The following is a 17312-nucleotide window of genomic DNA, read 5'->3' as shown; positions in this document are numbered from 1 at the left end:
GGTAAAACAGCTTTTAAAAGTTGAAAAAATTATAATAAACATGTTTATAACAAAAAAATATTTTTTTTTTCAAATTCTTTAAAATTTTATATAATATTTTAAAATAAAATAATGTTAAAATAAAAAATTCATAATAAACATAAATATAATAAATAAATTCTTCTATTTTTTAACTTTAAAATTTTATATAAGTATCATAAAATTTGTATGTAATCCAATGTTAGTACTGGGTACGTCCATTACCCACCTATGTATATTGGCTCACTTTTACAGATCATAAAAAATGGGACACATATCTCAAATAAACTACTCTTATGATTATATATCTATATTTACATATGTATATACATGTTGTTATTATAATTTGGACTAATGCTCATGCAAAAAAAAATTTATGATTGGTTTTCATCAACCTCTTCCCGTTTCAAAGAACAGAAAAAAACAAACAAAGATAATCTACTGAAAAAATACAAAATTAACGCAAAAAAAATAATATAAATAGATAGAAATTCATACCTAATATGTGATAGAGATGTATTTGTGTTGAAATTTGTGAAGATTAGGTTGAAAAATAAAAAATATATGAAGATTGTGTTAGATTTTATGAAGGTTAGGAAGAGAAGTTAGAAATATATGAAGATTTTAATGGCAATATAATAGCGGAAATATGTGCGGGAAAATGAAAAAAATTTGGTAAGCATAAGCCAACTTTGAAAAATTCTCTCCTAGATGCTTTCAAAAGCACCCCTAACTTTTAAAAGCCGCAAGCACAAGCACTTGAGCTTTTTAATTTACCAAACGCAAAATGACGTGCTTGTGCTTTTTAATGATTCAGATTCCTTTTCTTTACCAAACCCAGCCTTAATTACTATCCTTTTCTTTGAAATTTCTTGTGTTATCCCTTTAATCTTGTTTGATTACTTCGTTAGTTTTGCAAAGTTAATTAAACACACACACTCCGATCGTCTGCTATTTTCTAAAATGGCTTCTCTATTTGTGATGCTCCTCCCTCGTAACTCTATTCTTCTATACTTAATGATCCTCTTGATAATGATTCAGATTCCTCTTACTTGAACTACTTAGAATATGGGCCTGGCAATAAGAATCTTACTTAATGATCCTCTTGATAATGGTTTCTCCAACTCTATCCCCGGATTTTGGTGGAAATATTTTGACTGGACCCATGTCAGAGTTTGATCATTTTTCTTCATTGATAGTGACTACATTTCTTGTTGAACCTCCAAATCTTTATGTAATTTATTTACTAGAGTTATTTTCGTGGCTTAATGCAAAGAACATTTGCAAATATGAAACTTTAAAATAATATAAATACCTTAAACAAGGAAATATTCTTTAACTTCAAGTTAACTGATTATAGAAGGGAATGAGTATGACTTTAAACCTTCATATGACACCTAGGATGATACTTCATTGGCAATATAAATTCATTTCGAATTTCTCCAGCGCAGATATTTGGAGTAAGATTTCCTTTTTATGCAGCATATTACTCTCTGATTGGAAAATTTACATGAATTTCTTATTGCCGTAACTTATTCCTGCTCTTTTTTATTGTTTGCTCATTGATAATATAAAAGTAATAAGATAGTGAAAAAAGCAACTACGATCAGCGATCAACACATTTTACAATTTCTTTGTTTGCAGGTAAAGTGGACTTCACGTGAAGTTGATATCTAAGAGCCGTTAGATGAAAATTTAGTCAAATCAGTCAAATCATCTAACGACTCTCAAGTATCAACTTCCCGTGAAGTTGACTGTACCTGAGTTTCTACCATAAATAAAAGATTTATGTGTATTCAAGTTGTATAAAATAATACAATATAAAAATATATTTATAGATATAAGAGAATCGAAATAATAAAAACGTAATATATTGTAATAAATATTTAGATATATTAAATAATTCTAATAAAAACTAATTGATCATAATATATTCTAACAGTAATCATAATGATTTTTCAAGAAGTGAATTGCAGTGGATTATTGCATGACAGGGAGACTGATAGATTATTGGATGGCTTAGGAGCTCGGTCCCGTTGATGCTGATCTACTTCCAAAGTGGGTCATGGATTTTTGGTTTCTCACTGTATCTCCTAATTCGGTAGGCCAAAGATTAATTCGCCGCTATATTAAGCTCCATTTAAGAATTTGCCACTAACCAATAGGTTGCTGCATGCACAAGACGGGATTCGAACCCCGACGTTTGCTTAAGCAGACTAATAAAAAGAAAAGTAAAGAACTTGTATAAAGCTTAGTCCATTTTACACTTAAACTCTTCCGATCACCTCTTCCCCATCTCTTCTAAAATTCACTGACATAAACGAGCAGTACGCACGTTACGTTTGATTTGTGTTCACTTCAATCATTAAACTACACTAATACTAATTCTTTCTTATTATTAAGCTTGTTTTACAAATAATACAAACAATCCAGTACGAGTCCATTTAATTTGTAGTTAACAAGCTTGTGTATAAACACAATTAGATTATGACAAGGGGGGAAATAGAAGTAATTTCCTAGTCTAAGTACTCAATTTTCCGTGCCTCGTGTTTCATAGACAATCATGAATCATGTCATGTTTTTCTCTTTCTTTTTGACGAATGACTAATAGAGGAGCATTGGTGATAATGACTACGCCAATGAATTGATTCATTTTAAAGAAGATCATTTATCTGCACTTTAGGTTAACTTAAAAACATAATATTAGGCTTACATAATTTCATTATACGCATATTTTATATATAAATTGTGGAGTATGTTATGGAATTTAAAAAAAATTGAAAGTTAGACAGGATTTTTATAAAAAGTAAAAAAGAAATATGGAAAAAAGAAAGAAAAGCATAGATGAGATAGAAGTGTACAAAAGTAAAAGAAAAGAATTGATCTATTTTCTCTTTCACCTAATATCTATCTAATATTGTTATTGTAATTGTGTCACTTATTACAATCTCACACGCAGGCAATTAATCACTTCCCCGCAGTAAAATAATTAGATAAATGTTAGAGGGCGAAAATTTATTATTTAAAAGTATAGATTAAAAATATATTATTAGATTGTTAGACTAAAAAATTGAATTTAATAGCTAAAAATACTGACTAAAAATAATAAATTTTATTAGTCCTTGAATTTTTCTCAAATAATTAAGGTAAATTTTATAATGTTTATTACATGGTGTTTGAATTTTATCTAATTTATCTTTTATAATAAATTTTAAATAGGGTTAGCCACCAAAAATACCCCCGAATTATTTAAACCAAGCAAAAATGCACCCGAATTTTACTATTGACAAAAATGCCTTAAAATAATTTAAAAATACAACAACAACAATACCCAACAGTAAATATATATTTTCAAAAAATATATTAGAAATTGAATTTTGATGTAAATTTTTTAAGCATAATTATAAAAATAAGATATTATTATACATAAAAATTGGTAGTTTTTCGTTAAGTATATATTTTTTTATAATTTTTTTTGTTAACAACCAATAATATTTTTAAAAAATTACAACATAATATATACATAACAAAAAATCACTAAATTTTAAGAATAATAATATCTCATTTTTATAATCATGCTTGCAAAAAATTACATCAAAATTCAATCTCTAATGTATTTTTTGAGAAATACATATTTAATGTTAGTTTTTTTGTAAAATTATCTATTATTAAATATGTATTTCTTGAAAAATACATTAGAGATTGAATTTTGATGTACTTTTTTGCAAGCATAATTAAAAAAAAGATATTATTATTTTTAAAATTTGTTGATTTTTCGTTGAGTATATATTTTTTTTTGTAATTTTTTTGTTAACAACTAATAATACTTTTAAAAAATCACCTCATAAAAAATCACATCAAAATTCAATTTCTAAGGCATTTTTTAAAAATATATATTTACTGTTGGGTATTGTTGTTGTGTTTTAAAATTATTTAAAGGCATTTTTATCGATAGTAAAATTCGCGTACATTTTTATCGGCGTTTGAATAATTTAAAGAAATTTTTGGTGGTTAACCCTTTGAAATATTTAAAAATAATTTATTTTTATATTTTTTAAATTAAATATTAATTTTTAAATTTTTTGATAAATTAAATACAACCTTTTAAACACCATAACCAATAACTAAATCAAAAGTAAAATAAATAGATAAGGGAAATCTTTGTGCACCAATAGAAACTAAATTACCCTTTTGTGCTGCACATTTATTTCTCTTTTATCCGCGGCCATAGACGTCCACAACAACAATAATGCACTCTTTCACGACCAAAAAGGAAGAAACAATTTTTCGGTAAAGAAAAAGGAAAAAAAGATAATGCATAGTTTTTAGATGACTTTAGTACATGGAAAAAAATAAAAAAGAAAAACAAATAAAGGTGAACAGCAAACAATGTGGCCTCATTCGAAAATGCTTCCGCTTCGACCCCAAAAACAAAATTGTGTTAAGATATATTCATTATTATTATTACTTAAATACATTTAAAGTAAAAAAATATTATTATTTTGGATATAATGTTTGAATAATATTATAAACAAAAAACTTAGTTGTGATTATTTTAAACCACATAAAGTGTTTTTATAACCTGTTTAAAGAAGAATAAAGAATTACCTACTGATGAGAAAATTTCTTGCCAAGCTTATTAGCAAAAGAAAAATGCTATTCATGATAAAACTAGTTTTTAGTTAGATATATTTTAAATATAAAGATGACAAAGGTAAATTAGTGCAAAATGAATGAGATTTTTTTTTTTGGTGACTAAAATGAATGAGATTTAAAATGTTATTGATAATAAAAAATAATTAATATTAACTAATTAAAAATTAATTTTCTATACTTGTTAATAAATTATAAGTCAATACTTTTTGTCTTTTGCAAATAGCATTTTTATGAGTTAAAAGTTTGGACTGAGTTGTTCATCATAGGTTTGTTTTATACATGTGTGGGATTGAGCATGGACGTACTAGTGAAAGGTAAGAAGCAATAAGTTGTTTGTTGATCATAGATGGCATACCTGAAATCAAGATGGAAAAATGGGATTATTAGTAATTTGTGTATGGTTGTGGTGTGCATCATGGGTTGTGTGGAGTCCAACGATGATGAAGCTGCATACATGTTGAAGCTTATGAATGCACTCAAACCCCCTGGCTGGTCCAACACCACCCACACGTGCCTGTGGATTGGCGTGACTTGCAACGATCAAAGTGGAAGGATTGAAGGGATCCATCTCTATTCAAAGTCGCTGACGGGAACAGTTCCTGCAGGCCTCAACGATTCCCTCTCCCAACTCACATTCCTCGATCTCTCCAACAATAATCTGAGTGGGCCTGTTCCCTCTCTCGCCAACCTCTCTTTCCTCCAAGTAGCGGACCTCGACAACAACAACTTCACAACCATCCCTCATGGTTGCTTCCATGGTCTTACTACTTTGCAGTCCTTGAGCTTGAGTGGCAATACCAACCTCGCACCATGGAACTTTCCTACCGATTTGACTGCTCACTCCTCACAACTCCAATACCTCTTTCTCTCTTCTACAAATCTCATGGGCTCCTTACCACCAAACATATCCCATTCCTTCCCAGTTATGGAGATTCTTTATCTCTCTAACAACAACCTCTCCTCCATCCCTGAGGATTGCTTCCACAACCTAACCAGCTTGAATGTGCTCAATTTGGCCAACAACACCAACCTCCCACCATGGACCTTCCCCCTCGATTTGACTCATTCCTCATTCAAACTCTCCTACCTCATACTCCAGGCTACAAATCTCATGGGATCCCTACCAAACTTATCTCATATTTTCCCCAACTTGAAAAGCGTTATTCTCTCCAACAACAACCTTACCTCCATCCCCCAAGGTTGCTTCCAGGGTCTACCTTCTTTGACGTGGCTGTGGTTGGAAAACAACACTAACCTTGCACCATGGACCTTCCCCGACATGATTCAGTCCACAGAACTGAAAGAGCTCAAACTTGCTGCAACAAATGTCATGGGCCCTCTACCAGAAATATTTGACTCCTTGACAAGTTTGGAGACTGTTCTTCTTTCCAACAACAACCTCAGCGGTGTCTTGCCAGAGTCTTTCGGAGGGACCAAGATTGCCACCTTGCATCTCAAAAACCAGAAGGGTAACGGGTTTTCGGGTCCGATTGATGTCCTCTCAAACATGCTCGACTTATCTCAAGTCTGGCTCCAGGGAAACTCGTTTACAGGACCTATTCCTAACATGTCTCGTTGCACCTCCTTACAAGATTTACAACTTGCCCACAATCAATTAACAGGTGTGGTCCCAGATTCTCTCATCGCTCTTCCAAACTTGGAATATCTTTATTTGGGCTATAACTTTTTGCAAGGTCCTCTACCAAATCTTACCTTCAGTGGTTTTGATAGTATGGAGAATCTTGGTGTTAACACCACAAATGGCTTCTGTCACAAAGATCCAGGACCTTGTGATCACAAAGTGGCCATTTTGCTTCAAATTGCGGCGGAATTGAAGTATCCAATTTTGTTGGCACGTACATGGAGAGGAAATAATGCCTGTAAAAATTGGAGTTTCATTACATGTGATGACAGAAATAAGATCAGAATGGTGAATTTATCAAATCTAAAATTGACGGGCACAATCTCACCTGCATTCACCAATTTAACAGATTTGCGGGAATTGTATTTGGATGGGAATAATTTGACGGGTGAAATACCTGAGGGATTGACAACATTGCCTGAACTTGAAGTTGTGAATGTTTCTAACAACCACCTTGCTGGAAATATTCCCAAATTCTCAGCAAAGGTCAACTTTATTGCCACAGACAATGATTTTCCTAATGCTTCCAACAATAGAATCTCAACTCCTTTGATTACAGGTACTTCCACCTACATACCTTTGCATGTAGCATATAAGAATCTTTTAGATAGTGAAAAGTTTTAGTTTCAAATTATTATTTTTAGTTATTTAATTTAATAAAAAAACAATACTACAAATTATCTTTTACAAATTTGCAAATAAAACCTTATTTAACAATTACTAGTTGCGTTTTTCTATTTTAGTAGCATTAGCTTTATTGATTTTCAATGGTTTTTAACTTTGTTTCTGTTGTCATGTCTCTAACTCGATATTGCGTTATTTTGGTCACAAATTTCATGTTAGTATTCTGTCAATCTTCAATTTTTCAATAAAGAAATATGGTCTCGTTGGTTACCGAGATAATAAAAATAAAAAGTACTTGAATATTTCAAAAATTCAAAATAATAAATCCAAGATTTATAGGAATTGATATTGGCTAATTGGTAGTATTTTTCGGATTTATCAAAAAAAAAAAGAGAGTTAACATAAGAATTGTCGTTTATTTTTATGTCTATACTACTTCCTTCTACTTAATAATAGTAATAATAATACTTCCTTCTGTCATGTTATTCATGCTTATTGTGACTATTATATTCTTTTAAAGATCCAAGTTAGTGTTGTAATTGCTCTCCATTTCTTGCATATGTACAGTTATGTCGATAACTAGTGCTGGAGTTATTATAATACTTGTTTTGGTTATTTATAACCGCAAGAGGTGCCTTCATTTAATCCATCGAGTTATCTTCAAGACAACATACAATGACCACAACATCGAGGATTTTATAAAAGGTTATGAATTTTTGGCACCAAAGCGATCTAGTTATTCCGAAGTGAAAAGAATGACAAATTCATTTCGTGATAAACTAGGACAAGGTGGATATGGCACTGTATACAAAGCAAGTTTAACCGATGGTCGTCAAGTTGCGGTAAAGATATTAAGTGAATCTAAGGGAAGCGGAGAAGAATTCATAAATGAAGTTGCTAGTATTAGTAGGACATCTCATGTGAATATTGTCTCACTTTTAGGATTTTGCTATGATCAAGGCAAAAGAGCACTCATTTATGAATTCATGCCTAATGGTTCTCTGGATAAATACATCTACAAAGCAAAATCTTCCGAAGCTTTTTGTAGTTTGGATTGGAGCGTTTTGTATAACATTGCAATTGGCATTGCTCAAGGGTTAGAATACTTGCATCAAGGATGCACAACAAAAATTTTGCATCTTGATATAAAACCTGAAAACATTCTTCTAGATAAACATTTTTGTCCAAAAATCTCAGATTTCGGATTAGCTCGAATATGTCAAAAGAAAGAGAGTAATGTATCTATTTTAGGCACAAGAGGAACTCCGGGTTACATTGCACCAGAAATCTTTAGTCGAGCATATGGTAGAATTTCTGATAAATCTGATGTATATAGTTATGGTATGTTGATTCTTGAGATGTTCGGAAAAAGAAAAAACTTCAACAATAAAGAATCACATCGCAGTGAAATGTATTTTCCTGATTGGATATATGAAGATCTTGATCAAGGTAATAATATTCTTGGTAGACACTCCGATATTTCAAATGAAGATAATGATATGATAAAGAAGATTATATTAGTAAGTTTGTGGTGTATTCAACCAAATCCAGCACATAGGCCATCAATGAGTAAAGTTGTGGAAATGCTGCATGGAGAACTTGAGTCCGTGCCATTTCCTCCAAAGCCTGTGTTGTATTCTCCTGAAAGGTCTCAGTTAGAAATTTTAGATACATCTTCTAGTAGCAAGCATGAGACAATTTTAACAACTACAGAGGAGAGTAGTTCAATACATGAGATCAATAAAAATGTCTGATCTCATGTTAATATGATTGTAAAATATCTTGTACTTTTTGTATTTGAGTGCAGCTAAACATGTTTAATGTTATTCTCATATATATAGACCTGGAATATATATGTTGATGATTTATATTAAGGTGATTCTGAGCGAGTGACTAAAACTAGATCCATGCATCATGAGATAAAGCATTATTAGTTGTTGCTTCTGAAGTAGTGTCTAAATATCACACATAGATGAAATCCTATCCTATTGAACAAGCTATTAATTAAAAACAGCTGCATGCCTCTGTCCTATTAAATCAAAGTTCATTGATTAAAGTTTGCTATTATCAAGCAAACAAGAAAGATCAGAAGGGTTGTTGTATTAAGATGAGAAATATTATACAAAATTTAGATAAAAAAAAAAAAAAGCATATCTGACTACCTCTTATGAAGATATAGTAAATGATACATTATTAGTTGTAGTACATTTGATCGATTTGCCCCAGGAAAATAGTCAAGTTGGTAAAATATAAACATAATATTATATATATTTAAATTATTTAAAAATATTTTATACATACGATAGAAGTTATTAAATAATCCAATCGCAGAGATTTCTAGCTAATTCACACCAATATTTGAATTTTTCCACTATCAAGTACTTAATAAATAATATCTAAGGATAAATTTTATTTAATTTTCTCTAAAAGAACATGTAATTTATTTTTTATAACGTGTTAATTTTTGCATTGTCTTTTTAAATTTGAAGTCCTTCAACTGTGTTTGAGAAATTCATTGCTTTCTTTAAGTTGAAGTTATTTATTCTGTTTTCTATAATTTCAAATTCAAGTAATTCAATTTCAGTTTATATCATATTCTTTTTTCTTTTACCCATTTAAAGTATAATTTTTTGTGCATTTAAATTAACATCAGTAATTAATTTAATTCCCTACCTGCTAATAAGTTGCTGTTGCCTTTTATTTCATTTGGTAGTAGCATTCTTGCCATCATGTCTTCCTTTATCTTCTTTATGACTTGAATACTTTTACTTTTACATGTCCTTCCAACTTTAATTTTATATATACTTTAAACACTTTAGAAAACCGTGTATTCCACTAACACTTTGAATATATTTTTTAAAAATAACTTTGGACAAGTGCATGTCTTATTTCGCTCAGTTCACATAATGCAAATGGTGGGACTGAGATAGTGATTAGTGAGATATATTCCATATTAATCAAGATTTTCTTTTTAGAAGTAACACACCCACCAAGAAACAAGAACATTGATATAGTAGTGATGTGATATTAATAACTGAATTATTGAAGGAATCCAATGAACTTTCTAAGTTGCTTATTATCTCTTGTTGGAACTTTAATCAACAGGAGAAGACGGTAGACACAAAGTCATGACATACAACACTTTCATTAATGAATATCCTAAAAATAACTATTAAAAAAATAAAATAAATGAAATTTTTGCTGAAAACAAATTATTTTTTGAATAGAGATTAGAATAACTTAGCTAGCTTTCCAAGTTTTTTATACGTTCAAGAATTTATTTTTTTAGTATATTTGCTTTTTTAACAAATATTTATAGTATTCATTTGTAAATATATATGGATCGGAATACATAACTTTATTATTTAAAAAAAATAGTTCTAACATCTAATAAGGTAATTCAAAGTCTCTAACAAACATACCGTAAAAAAAAAGTGGCTAATTATTAATAAACACGTATGGTTGAATCCTGATCAGGTGGGGCATGCATGCATGGGTGAAGGTATGCCCTAATAATTGATGAAAGTGTCTTTATTAAAGCACAAGAAAATAAAGCAACAATCCACACTACTTTTGGTGTAACTTGAATGATCAATGGCCACTTTTGAAGAGTAGTAATTAAGTGTTAAGTAGGAAATTTAATTAGGCTGAGACTTAATTATCCCAACCTATGCTACACGTGTTCTTTGTTTATTGGCTGGTCAACTAGTAGTCGCTGCTAGCCAACTTAGGTTTGATTTGGTAAAACTTTTACTTTTTTAAAGTTATGAAAGCTGTCTTTTAAAAGACGACTTTTTAAAAATTACAGCACTTGCGTTTGGTAAAATCACGTTAAAGACAGTTTTTAATAAGCACAAGTATTATAATTATATTTGGTAAAATAGTTTTTAAAAATTAAAAAATTATAATAAACATATTTTTAACGAAGAATAATATTTTTTTTTCAAATTTTAGAGATCAATAATTTAAATATTTATTTGATTTGCTCTCTATACTAATATAAATAGAGTTATCATTAGTCAATAATAAAACTTGTATGTAATCCAAGCGTTAGTGATATGTCTATTACCTATATATATATACTCACTTCTACAAATCACAAAAAATAAAACACATATCTCAAGTAAAATTATATAAAAATTGTGTTAGAATTTGTGAAGGTTAGGTTAAAAAATTAGAAATATATAACGATTCCAATCACAATATAATGACGGAAAATATGTGTGGAAAAATAAATAAAATCTAGTGTTAATAATTAATAAAGATAATTTTAAATATTTATTATATTAGATTTTTTTTTAATTTTGAAAAGTATAAACCAACTTTAAAAACTCCCCTTTAGGTGCTTTCAAAAGCATCCTTAACTTTTAAAAGCCACAATCACAAACACTTAAATTTTTTAAAAAGTACAAGCAGCTCTTCAAAAAGCTTTACCAAACCCAGACTTAATATTACCATAGATTTGAAGTTGGGTTGTTTGTTAAAATATATGTTATGTTGCTGCATGCTACATTGGTGGCTCAAACCTCAAATTAAATCGAATGGCTCCGAGAATAATATTAAAATCTGAAGTTGGTTTTACTACTTTTGCTATAGTCATCTTCTTCTTGTTCATTTTGTGCGTCCACTCCGATTTGCAAGAAGCTCGAGATCCAGAAGCTGGCTACTTGTGGAAGCTTCTGAAAGCTCTGAAGCCAGCTCCCTCCAACTGGTCCGAAGACACATATATCTGCAATTGGAATGGCGTAGAATGCAGTAAGGAAGGCAAAGTCTACGCTCTTAAACTCTCTTCAATGTCCCTCACCGGCACTATCCCTTCAGATCTCAACAACACCCTCACCCAACTCAACCATCTTCTTCTAGACAACAACTCTCTCTCGGGGCCTCTTCCCTCTCTCGCCGGCCTCTCCACGCTCACAGAGGTTCAACTCGACAACAACAACTTCACCTCCATCCCTCATCGTTGCTTTCAGGGTCTTTCCAGTTTGGAAACCCTCACTCTAAGTAACAACATCAACCTCCCACCCTGGAGTTTCCCTCTTGATTTGGTTCAGTCTTCCTCCAAACTCCAAGACCTCCGACTGTACGCTACAAATCTTATTGGCACCTTACCAGAAGACATATGCACTTCCTTCTCAAGCTTGTACTCTCTTTTCCTCTCTAACAACAAGCTCACTGGTCCCCTGCCTCATTTTTCCAATTGCACCAACTTGGGTTATCTGGATCTTCAAGATAACTTGTTAACTGGTTTAGTTCCACCTTCCTTGATGAATCTCACCATGATTTCAGTCCATTTGGAGAGAAACTATTTTCAGGGTCCATTACCAGTGTTTCAATCCTCTTTTACTGATGTCAACACCAGCAATAATGGGTTCTGTTTAGACCATGCAGGGCCTTGTGACAAGCAAGTCACCACTTTGCTTCAAATTGCTGCGAATTTTGAGTATCCTCTCTTGTTGGCGAGATCTTGGCGAGGAAACAATCCATGTCAAAACTGGAGTTTCGTTGTGTGCGTTGAGAACAAGATCAGAAGCCTGAATTTGACCAAAAAGAATCTGACGGGGACCATCTCTACTGCATTTACAAACTTAACTGATCTGAGGGAGTTGTATCTCAGTGGAAATAATTTGAGCGGTCCAATACCAGAGAGCTTAACAGGTCTACCTCAACTTAAGGTTATTGATGTCTCCAATAACAATCTATCAGGGAACATACCCCATTTCTCACCTGATGTCACTCTCAATACTAAGGGTAATGTTCTGCTCATCAATGCTTCTCAGCCAACCACAGTTGCTCCATCTAAAGCTCCATTCTCACTTTCCTTGATTGCAGGTAAGTACAATCGTTATACGATTATATTATCAGTTCAGTTATAGAATTAATAATTTTTTTCACACGTGAAACAAGTAGAGAGGATCTGTATGTAAGTGGTTTAGTCATAAATAAGTGGTTCATGATATATAAATAGATAGATGTTATATAAATAATAATGAATTAATATGCATAATAGAGTACTAGAGTGTATAGAAATCAAATGCATGGAACACCCTCCGAATTAGATTTCATCATGGTAACTCATCGGTTAAAAAACTTTTGTTGATCCTCTGCTTTACTATTTGAAATATCTAACTTGTAGAATCATTTTCAAAGTTTGACCAGCTCATCAATATAAAAAGTCATGAGTGATTGATTTTTTGGTCCATGTTTCTTAAGAATTTTTCTGAAAGGATTATATTCAAATTATTGTTTGTAATTGATCTCCACTTTGTTCCCTGCATATATACGTACAGGCTTATCAGCAGCCAGTGTTGGAATTTTGGTAACATGTGCTGCGGTTATTTATAAAAGCAAGAGGTTACAGAAAATTCTGTTCAAGAAAACAATTGTTGATCACAATGTTGAGGATTTGATACAAAGTCATGGGTTTATGGTGCAAAAACGATATAGTTATTCACAGGTAAAAAAGATGACTAATTCATTTCGTGAGGAACTAGGAAAAGGAGCATTTGGTGTTGTATACAAAGGAAGTTTAAGTGATGGTCGTCAGGTAGCAGTAAAGATATTAAAAGAGTGTAAAGCTAATGGAGAAGAATTTATAAATGAGGTTGCAAGTATTAATAGAACATCCCATGTGAATATTGTCCCGTTTTTAGGATTTTGTTATGAGCCAAACAAAAGAGCATTGATTTATGAATTCATGCCAAATGGTTCTTTAGACAAATTTATTGATGAAAGGGCATCGTTTAATGCTGTATGCAAATTGGATTGGAATATACTCTACCAAGTTATAATTGGTATTGCTCGTGGGCTAGAATATTTACATTGGGGATGTAGCACCAAAATTTTACATCTTGATATTAAACCTCAAAATATTCTTTTGGATGAGGAATTTGTTCCTAAAATTGCTGATTTTGGACTAGCTAAAATATGTACAAAGAAAGAGAGCATCGTATCTCTACAGTGTGCAAGAGGAACTCCAGGATATATTGCACCAGAAGTATATAATCAAATGTATGGTGGAGTTTCTCGAATTTCTCACAAATCCGATGTGTATAGTTATGGGAAGTTGATTCTTGTAGTAGTCGGAGGCAAAAAGAATTATAATAATAAAGATTCTCGTGCCAGTGAAATATTTTTTACAGATTGGATTTACAAGGAGCTCGAACAAGACAATCTTTCAGCCAAATGTTTGATGAATATAGAGGATGAAAATAATGATTTAGTAAAGAAGATTATTTTAGTAAGCATATGGTGTATACAAAGAAATCCTTCTGACAGACCGTCCATGAAAAGAGTAATAGAAATGTTAGAAGGACCACTTGATTCTATCCCATTTCCTCCAAAGCCAACGTGGTATTCTCCCCAAGGATCAAAGTTACAATCCCCAGATATAGCTTATGATAATACACATGAAACAGATTCATCAACTTCAGCGCAGAATGATTCTATCAATCCAAATGAGGTTGCCTAAGGCAACAATATCTATGTAGTTGTTGTGTAATATATTTCTCATTATATTCTAGACAACACTCTTGCATGGTATCTCTTTTTCTCAAGAGGTATGTTTGTGGAGCTATAAGAACTTACTGACGTGAGAAAAGTCAAGCTTCTCATTGTCTTAGGGGCACTTGTAGTTGTATCTGAGTAGTGTGGTTTGCTTGCTATAAACTGAAACTAAGTAGTTGCTTCTGTTGAAAATGCATTTAGTTTGCATGCATTCTTCTTGAAGTGAAATTATTTCGTTAGCATAATTGAACATTTTAATTTTAAATTGAGTCCACAGTAACTAGGTTTTTTTTGTATTAGGAGCTGTTATTAAGGAAATTTCGTGTACAAATGAAGTGTACTAAAAAATAATAGTATTTGGATCATTGTTGTCGTGTACTCTATCTCTTGTTTTATCTATCCTTCTATTTTTCTATAATGGCTTCTCTGATTGTTATGTAGAAATAATGTTTAATGGTATTATAAAAGTACTAAACTAGGTTGAACATTTAAATTCCTATCTACACGTCTACTCTTCATATAAGTCAACTAAACGTTACAATACGTTTATGAGTCTCAATTACTACCCTTTTCTTTGAAATTTCGTGTCTTGTAATCCTCTGCTATGTTCTAAAATGGCTTCTCTGCTTGTTATGCTCCTCCCTCCTAACTCTATTCTTCTATATTTAATAATCCTCTTGATAATGATTGAGATAAAATAATATATAAATACCTTAAATAAGTAGAAATATTCTTAAACTTCAAGTTAACTAATTATAGAAGGAGTTAGATTCATTAGCAATATAAATTCATTTCAAATTTCTCCATTGCAGAGATTTAATTTGGAGTAAGATTTCTTTTATAAGCAGCTTATTATTATGTCTGATTGGAAAATTCACATGAATTTCTTATTATAGTATTTTATTCCTGCTCTTCTTTATTGTTTGCTCATTGATAATATAAAAGTAATAAGATAATGAAAAAGGAAACTAGCATCAGCGATCAGCACATTTTAGTATTTTACAATTACTTTGGAGAACTTCTAGTGACATGCCAAGCAGGAATGGTAACCATAACGATTCTGTATCAACTTGTATTCAAGAAGTGAATTGCAGAGGATTATTGCAAGACAGGAAGACTGATTAAGGATTAACATACTTCAGGAAGCTTGCTAAACCTTTTGCCAGTTCATTTTATCCTTGGTATATTCAGAACAACTTTCATGGTTATCCCTTTGTGCATAAAGTCAATTAAATCATTTTGTGTGTTTAATATGAACTATCATTTTATGAATTAAAGTCAACTTATGTTTAATATGAAGTGTCCGTGCTTCATAGATATATAGTAGACCAGATAACTATGATTATCTAACAAAATTAATTTGTATTTATTGCATTCAATTTGAATAAGTACAAAATCATCTTATTTTAATCTAGTCTTTAATTCACATTATTTGAATTTGGTTCAATATATATGATTTGATTTGATTTGACTTAATTATTAATTAAAAATATCTCAATTGTCTATTTTATATTTTTATTCATAGATTTATTATTTTAATGACTAATAAATTAATTAAATTAATTAATTAGTACACACAATAAATTTGGTTTAATAAATTAAATTAAAATAAATTAAAAAATACTAACAGAACATTAAAAGAAATAAATTAGGAAATACTATCAAATCAAATTGATATAAATTATAATAAATTATGTGATATTTAAATATTTAATCAAATCAATTAGTTGATATAATTAATTTATCGTAATAACTTGTATTTAATTAGTTAAAAGAAATAAATAAAAAAACACTATCATTAAGTGCAAAAACCTGATTTTTATATAATAGAATAGATTTATAATTTAAAGTTTTAAATTTAATGTTTAAAATTTAGAATTCAAAATTTAAATTTAAGATGATCGAAAGTGACAATAGATATGGCCGGCAGTGGTGGTCGGCCAGAGATAACAGTATTGATTAGTAGCCAATAATGGTGAATGAAATTATTGTAATGAGAAAAAATTAAAAAAAGTAAAAAAAAAAAATTCAACAATAATAATGAATGAATGAGTTTTTTTTGTTTTTGTATTTCATTGGAATTTTTACTTTTTAACAACCCAACACTTGTTAATTGAATTATTACTAGCTGAATAGTATTGATTTTGTAGTATTATTGTTTATTATTTTGCTTTGTACGTTTATCTTTGTTAATAATAATTCACGACATGCAGACATTATTTCAAGTTCAACTCTTTCGATAATTGCAACCTCTGGGAGAAGGAACAAATAATATTGTTTTCTCAATTATATGCTCTTTCATTCATGTAGACTATTTTATTTTTAGTTATTATTAGTAATTTTAATAATCACAATTCACAACTAACATAGCACATTTGCATTAATTAACTTGATGACGAATATGCTTATATATATAGTTAAATAATTTCATTAGGTAACCAACAAAATCTAACTAACAACAAATTAACAAATATAGAAGCAACATTTAATATTTATAATATATTAATTAATAAATTCTTAAATATAAATTTTGTATTCAATATTTTAAGTTTGTTTTAATTTTGTTTTTATTTTTGTCTTATAGACTCAAAGAGATTAATTGGTAGAAAATTCAGTAACCCCCTAAAATGATATGAAGTTCTGGTCATTTCAAATTACTAATGTTGGTGATGTTCCAAAGATTGTTGTTGAGCACAAAGATGAGAAAAGGTCTTGCGCTGCTGAGGAAATCTTCTCAATGATCTTAGCATAGATGCACGAAATCACAGAACAATTTCTTGGAGCACAAGTAACGAATAAGGTTATTACCGTGTCTGCTTATTTCAACGACTCTCAACGACAAGCCACCAAAGATGTCGGTCATATC

General features: G+C 30.6%; 2 protein-coding genes across 2 annotated transcripts; both read left to right on the top strand.

The window, feature by feature from the left end:
• Window positions 1-4972: 4972 nt before the first annotated feature.
• Window positions 4973-8742, top strand: LOC130973783 (receptor-like kinase TMK2). The gene is made up of 2 exons (XM_057898446.1): window positions 4973-6875; window positions 7508-8742. The coding sequence occupies exons 1-2, from the start codon at window positions 5021-5023 to the stop codon at window positions 8692-8694; spliced, it is 3042 nt and encodes a 1013-aa protein (XP_057754429.1). The 5' UTR covers window positions 4973-5020; the 3' UTR covers window positions 8695-8742.
• A 2739-nt stretch (window positions 8743-11481) lies between these two features.
• On the top strand, window positions 11482-14742 carry LOC130975964 (receptor-like kinase TMK4). Its single transcript, XM_057900674.1, has 2 exons — window positions 11482-12772; window positions 13231-14742. The coding sequence occupies exons 1-2, from the start codon at window positions 11482-11484 to the stop codon at window positions 14409-14411; spliced, it is 2472 nt and encodes an 823-aa protein (XP_057756657.1). The 3' UTR covers window positions 14412-14742.
• Window positions 14743-17312: the final 2570 nt, after the last annotated feature.

The sequence above is a fragment of the Arachis stenosperma genome, chromosome 4 (genome assembly GCF_014773155.1).
Source record: "Arachis stenosperma cultivar V10309 chromosome 4, arast.V10309.gnm1.PFL2, whole genome shotgun sequence".
Lineage (NCBI taxonomy): Eukaryota > Viridiplantae > Streptophyta > Magnoliopsida > Fabales > Fabaceae > Arachis > Arachis stenosperma.
Note: the sequence above shows the minus strand (reverse complement) of the source record. Positions and strands in the feature narration are given on the sequence as shown.